The sequence below is a fragment of the Hyaena hyaena genome, unplaced genomic scaffold (assembly GCF_003009895.1).
Source record: "Hyaena hyaena isolate Hyena2069 unplaced genomic scaffold, ASM300989v1 scaffold_9, whole genome shotgun sequence".
Lineage (NCBI taxonomy): Eukaryota > Metazoa > Chordata > Mammalia > Carnivora > Hyaenidae > Hyaena > Hyaena hyaena.
The window spans coordinates 593,241-599,974 of NW_024080641.1; the positions used below are offsets into that span (position 1 = coordinate 593,241).

The 6,734-nt window shown below is 62.9% G+C and overlaps 1 protein-coding gene across 1 annotated transcript; it reads right to left on the reverse strand.

The window, feature by feature from the left end:
- Positions 1 to 601: 601 nt before the first annotated feature.
- Positions 602 to 2,984, reverse strand: CLEC11A (C-type lectin domain containing 11A). The gene is made up of 4 exons (XM_039248576.1): positions 2,659 to 2,984; positions 2,240 to 2,426; positions 1,731 to 1,922; positions 602 to 1,300 (listed from the first exon to the last, which is right to left on the reverse strand). Exons 1-4 carry the CDS (start codon positions 2,803 to 2,805, stop codon positions 855 to 857), a joined length of 972 nt encoding a protein of 323 aa, XP_039104507.1. The 5' UTR covers positions 2,806 to 2,984; the 3' UTR covers positions 602 to 854.
- Positions 2,985 to 6,734: the final 3,750 nt, after the last annotated feature.

Genomic DNA, 6,734 nt, shown 5'->3' on the forward strand with positions numbered 1-6,734 from the left:
GAAACAGGCTCCAGGCTCTGAGCTGTCAGCACAGAGCCCGACGCAGGGCTTGAACCCACTAACTGTGAGATCATGATCTGAGCCAAAGTCTGACGCTTAACCAACTGGGCCATCCAGGCGCCCCTCAAGTTTGCTTCTCAACACTTGCCCCTGAGGCTGGGGGAAGGGGCAGGGAGTGGGGCAGAGCCTGACAGAACAGGATGCTAAGGAACAATCCATCTGGTGGAACAAATTTAAGTTACACGATTGAAACAAAATTAAATGGGCTCTTTCCTGCAGGACTCGTCAGAACCTTTAGCTCCTTTGTATTTCCCAGATTTCTTTGACCAAGACCAAGACCAAGGCCTGGACAATGATTGACAGGCCCTGTTGTCCCAAAGGCCGTGGGTGGGAACCAATGGGAGTAGAGGCGTCAGCTACGTGCGCAGGAGCGGATGATGTGTATACGTCTGTACATGTGTTCTCCATCATTCTGGTTCTGGGGCTCAAATAATACCTGTAAAAGCAGAACGGGATAGGCATCCAAAGGCCAGGGGCTTGCCCTGCCACGCTTGTCCTGCGCTGAGCTAAAGACCAAAAGTGCTTTCACTGCCCGCTCAAGTCAGATTCCACACGTTTTTATTGGCGCTGGACTTAGCCAGGTGCTCACCGCTCTCAAGAAAGACACAGGCAAGTCAGGGCTCTCGGTCCCGCGGAAGCCCCCCCCCTCCCCTCCCGGATCGCCCAGCCAGGGGGAACACGCTTCCATCCACCGGCAGGGCGAAAGGGAGGCAAGGGCGTTCGAGAAGGATGAACCGCCCAGCCAGCCGAAGGGCGAGTCGGGGGATGGACTGGAGGGGCGAGGACCGGCCCCGCTAGAAGGGGTACTCGCACACGTAGTAGAGGCGGCGTTCGCAGTCGTGGTCCCACCAGGAGCCGTCATCCGAGGCCTGCGCCACGCAGTTCTCGAGAGTGCCGCCGTTGGGCTGGTTGGGGCTGAGCGGGTGTGGCGCGGTGCTGGGCCCGGCGCCGGGCTCCGGGCTGGGCGCGCGGTGCCAGGCGAAGAAGGACACGCGCTGGCCGTTCTCGAAGAGGTAGAGTCCCTCGGCGCGCCGGTCGTGCACGCCCAGCCACACCGGCCAGTTGTAGGGAGCGAGCGCCGCACGCAAGTAGCGGGTGAGCGCCTCCATCTGCTGGCGGTCGGCCGGCTGCGCCAAGCTGCCGCCCCGCGCCGTGCACCGCGCCTGCGCCGCCGCCTGCGCCTCGAAGTCGCGCGAGAGCAGGAAGCACTTGTGGCCGACGCGCAGCCCTTTCAGGCAGCCTGGGGGTGGAGCGGGGCGGGGTCAGGGGCTCCGGAGGCGGGGAGAAGGCGGGGCTAGAGCCTCGGGGGCCGGGCCGGGAGGAGGCGGGGTCAGAGTCGCGGGGAGTAAGGAGGCGGAGAGTTAGGAAGGCTGGGGGTGGGGCCAGACTTTTGGACTCGGCCTGTAGGGGGCGTGGCGCGGTCCGGGACGGGTACGCTCGGCCGCGCGGTGAGGAGTGTACCTCCCGCTTTGCGCGCTAGCTCTCCGCATTCGCTCTGCCCGCTACTCTAAGCTCCGCAGAAGCCAACACCCTCCAAATCTCTAGGAACCCGCTCACCCCTGACACTTTAGGTCCTCACGTCTCCTCGGACGTTTCCGGGCCTCCTCCCACCAGTCCTCCGCTTGACCCGGATCGTCCCACTTTCCCCGCCCCGCGCGGTGCGGACTCACCCTCCAAGCGGCCATGCTCGCGCTCCGCGCGGCTCTGCGCCTCCTGCAGGGCTTGCACGGCGTCGCGGGTGTCGCCCGCCGCCTCCCGCAGCTGCCGCAGCCCCCTAGTCAACTCGACCATGCGGGTGTCCAACGCGTGCAGACGGACGTGCAGCTGGTGCAGGCCTGCGTCCAGGCTGGCCAGGCGGCCCACTGCGGACAGACAGGGCACATGCTGGACGGGACCCGGGGGGCGGAGCTGAGGGACCAAAGGACCTGGGGGAACTAGGACTTCTGGGGACAGAGTTGGGGTAGAGGGCACTCAGGATTCCTGGAAGGTAGCGGCCCCGGGCTCGCGGGAGGCAGGGTTGGACACCCGGAACTCCCAAGGACGTGGCGGGGGTGGGGGTGGGGGAGCATCGGCTGGGAGGTGGGCAATTGAAAGGTGCCGGGCAGTGAAAGGAGTGTTCATTTTTGAGAAAAATGACCCACGGAGGCCTGGGGGCAGGGCGGAGCTAATGATTACTCACGGATATAAGTGACGGTGTCCTCAGGGGTGGGAGAGGGGCTAGGGCTTGAGGTGGGGTTTGTCGTTGTTTCCTCCTCTTCCTCCCCCTGACCGTCCTCCTCGGTGCCCCAGGTCTCTTTGCCTTCTGGGGTTCCCTCAGGATTTTCGTCCCCCCTGCCAGCGGGCAGCCCCAGGGCCTCCTGCAAATGCTGAGGCAGGGGAGGGATGCTTATGGCCAGCCCAGCGGCATTCTCACTGCCCACATGCTCCAGCCACCCCTTTGCAGCAGTAAGCTGGCTCTGTGCCCCCGAGTCCCTTGTCTGAACCCGTCATCCCCATCCTCTGAGCCTGCCCCATCTCTCTCCCTGGCCCATTTCCCTAACCCTGGAATACCCTCCCTCCCACACGCACGGTTCCCCAGCAGAGTCCTCAGCAACTCACCTTGAGCATCAGGGCCTCCCTCTCCCGCTCCTCCTCTTGGGCCCCTCCCCAGCCCCCCTCCCACTCCCTGTCTGCTCCCCGAGCCCCATGGCTGATGCCCAGGAGCTGAGGGACCACCAGGGCCCCGAGCAGCCAGGCTGCCTGCATCAGGCTGGGCTCTGCAGCACCCAAGGCCGCAAAGGGATGTCTCTGGGGAGGGGGGGTGTCTCTTGGGACTGGAGTGTGTGCAGATCACTAGTCCTGGTCCCTCTCCCGGCTCTTGTCCCTTCCGCCCGTCTGTTGTCTGTTCGTCCTTCCGTTGGTCTCTGCTCCTCTGTGTGTGTCTCTCCCCGCCTCTCTTGGCTCCCCGGAGGCCCTGCCTCTGTGGCCGGAAACCTCCAACGTTCCAAAGCCTGGATCCCGCCTTGGGTCTCTCCACATACCCCCCTCTTCCCACTTTCCAGAGCTCACTTCCGCCCTGCTCTTTCCTTCCACAATGGCCAAAAGCTCAGATGGCCAGAAGGGGGTCCTGGGGACACAGCCTCTGCCCAGGAACCCCCTCAGGGGGTTGTTGGGGCTTGGCCCTGCTCCCCACTCCTCCCCCTGGCCACTCCTCAGGAGCAGGGAGACTGCAGGGTCTCCATAAGGTTTTTATTACCCTGTGGCCACCAACGCCCACACACCCTGCTGGAGGAGGCTTTCCCACAGTTCTCAGGCTCTAGGGCGCCTCCTGCCCTCAGATCTCCCATTCTGGCCTCCAGCCCTTGCCCCAACATGAAAATGAGCGTGTGCCTGTCTGCGGGGACACAGGTGAAGAGCGTGCACGGGGCTGCGTATGCAACTCTAGAGGGTGGGGCTCTGGGATTCATTTGCTGTACTTTCCTGGAAGCGTCCTGCAGGCCAGGCCAGGGGTGGGGCAATGCTGGGGACTCCAGCTGCTCACAGACACACAGACCTTCCCACAAGGTGGGGGGTTGGGGCAGAAGGGAGGGGGAAGGGTGGGCTGGGGGTGGTCAAGGAAGCTTTCTCCAGGAGGTGGAGTAGACAGACGCAGGGCTGGGTGCTGGAGCTCTGAGCATTCAGCCCAGTGCCTCATCTCCCGCCTGGACCACTGCAGTGGCCTCCTCCTGACTCTCCCCCTCCCTTCTGCCGAGCCCCTCCAATCCACGCTGCTTGCCGCAGCCAGAGCCATGCTTCCAAACCGTAAATCAGATCACGTCACTCCCTACTCCCCTGCTCCCCCAGCTTCCCATCACATGCAGGAGGGAAGCCAAACCCGGTCCTCACCATGGGCCTGGCCTGCCCAGCATGGGGGTGCAGAGGGGGGGAATGGGCCCTTTGCACTTCTGTAAGCTCATCACCCCCACTCCCCTTGCCTCCCCCGCCCAGGGGATCCAGCCACACTGGCCTCTTCACTATCTCCTGAATGCCAAGCTCCTTCCTATCTGAGAGCTTTTGCACTAGCCTTTTCCTTCTAGACACTTACACTCTCCCAGCTCCTTCTCGCTACTGAGGTCTCAGCTCAGCTGAGGCTTTCCCTGACCATCCTATCTAAAGAAGCTGCACTTCCACAAATCAACACCCCATTATTTAATCTTATAGGTATAATCAAGACCGGCATTGTCTTGTTTGCTTTCTTGTTTGTTGCCTGTCTCCTGCCAAAGGCGGTCATACACTCTTTGCCGTGTCCCTGGAGCTAGCACATAGTAGGTGCTCAATCAATCTGCCTAGCGAGGAAGGAAACGACCATTCCTGGCGGGGTAGCGGTTTAGCCAGAAGAGTGAAGGCTTGACCGCTGTGTTTTGGTGGCACCCTGAGCTCCTTGAGGCAGGTGCACAGGGGCGCCGGGGGTGGGGGGTGATAGCCGAGGTGGAGGTGGTAAGGGCAGTGGGAGAGAAGCTGGAGAGGCAAGAGAAACAGGAGGCCATGGCGTGCCCACTCTATGCCAGACCTGTGAGTCATCCAGGGCTTTCCCGGCCTGGGCCTGGCTGGTGGTGCCAGAGAGAATGTGGCGCTCACCAGCCAGGGATGGCAGGGCCCGCCCTTCAAGGGAGGAAACTGAGGCTCTGAGTTTCACCACCGAGGTCACCAGCGTAGCAGCCGCTAGCCAAGGCTTCTGGCTCTAAGCAAGGGCAGGGAGGGCATCTGCCCTCAGCTGCTGGGAACCCCAGGAGGGGCCTGGGAAATCCAAGAAATCCCAGAAGGCAGAGGGCAGTGTGACATCGGGCAGGCTGCTCACCACCTCAGAGCCTGGGCCTTTCCGGTGCCCATTAGGGGCCTGGGGAGCCCTCCCTAGTGATAGAGGCCTTGAGAGATAATGCACGGGCCGGGAAAGGCCTTGTAAACTGTAGAGGGGTGTGCAGCCTCACTAGCTGCTGCCGCCAATACAGGCAGCTGTTCTCTTCCTGGGCCCAGATGCTCACCACCTGGGCTGGTGGGTATGCATCCCGAGCGGGGCCTCCTGGGGCTGGGCTGGCTCATACCCTGGTACCTGGAGCCCACAGCTGGAGACCCATCCAGAGTCTTCTTCGAACTGCCCTCTGCAGGTGCCTGAGCTCCATCTGGCAGCCCTGGGGGAGCCGGAAGGAGGCTGGGAGCCTGGGCTGTGGGGACACTCTCACCGTAAGGGACCTGCCCTGTCTCTGTGGTATGTCCCAGGCACCAGAGACCTGAGCTGCGAGGAGACTTTGGGCATGTCTGTGTATGATGAAGGAGGAGACGCAACTGCAGTGTGCCCAGTAGTGAACAACAGTGGTCTACAGACCAAGCCAGCCCGCCTGTCCCTGATCCTTGGTACCACCTCTTTATAGCTGGGCGACCTTGGGCGCCAAGTGACTTTGCCTATCTGTGCCCCAGTTTCCCCCTCTGGAAAATGGGGATGGGGAAAGTGCATAGCCCATAGGATTGGTGTGAGAAGTTGATGAGTAAATCCAGGCAGAGACTAGCACACACTAGCTCAGGAAACGACCCAATAACTACGGCAGCAATAACTACGGAGGGGAGGTATGGCTGGGTGTTGTGCGTCTAAATGGGTGTGTGCACATCTGTGTGATGAATTCTGAGGTGGGTGAGTGCGGTGGAGCTGCATGCACAGGTAGTTGTGTGTGAGCTGGAGATCTGAGCGTGCACACCTGGGTGCGTGCCCCTGTGGGGGGAGGGGTGGGTAGATGCTGTGCGGCATGTATGCTCTTGCAGGCGGGTGTGATATGTACATGTTGTAGTGTGGTGTGTTTGTGGTGGTGGACACGCAGGTAGGTTAGGTCATGCTGCCGCGGGGGGGGGTGTGTGTATGGGGAGAATGTCTGCACGTGCAGAGCCAGCCAGTGACTCTATGCACCTGTGCCTTGGGGGAAGGTGTGTGTGTGTGTGTGTGTGTGTGTGTGTGTGTGTGTGTGTTTGGGGGGACAGAACGGGAATCTATAGCTCTCACAATTCAATTTGGAAGGGTAGAGTCTAGCAACAAAGATTTATTGCGCCCTACTGTGTGTAGAGGGGGTGGGAAGCGCTCTGGGAAGGGGCGGTCCTGGGGTGTGTGTGTGTGGAGCGTACCCTTAGGGGGGCGGGGCCGCATGGTCGGGGTAGGGGGGCAAGCAGGGGTAGAGCCGGGTTGGGCTAGCTGTTGGCGACAGGGAGTGGTGGGGGAGGGCAGGGGGAGGGGGTGGAGCCGGCGAGGGGGGGATGGGCGAGGTTTGGGGGCGCGGGGAGGGGCGATGTCTCCTCCACCGGCTCCGAAGGGAGGGGAGAGGGCGGAGGGAGGGGAGGGAAGGAGAGAGGGAGGGAGAGAGAGAGAGACAGGGTGAGGGAGAGACGGTGAGAGCGTGAGAGCGAGAAGGGAGGCCGAGGAGGCGCGGAGCGGGCGGCGGCGGCGGCGGCGGCGGCGGCCTGAGGAAGAGGAGGAGGAAGAGCAGACGGAGACGCGGCGCCCGGAGCCGGCCAGACCCAGCCGGGGGCGGGCTAGCTCCGAGGGGCGCGGCGGCCGCGGCAGAAGGGGGGGCGCTCTGCGGATGGCCAGGCCAGGCCCGCGGGGGGGGTGAGGTCCTCGGCCCCCCCGCCCTCCCCCCCGGCCCCCGCCCGCCCCCTCCCCGGCCCGCTCGCCC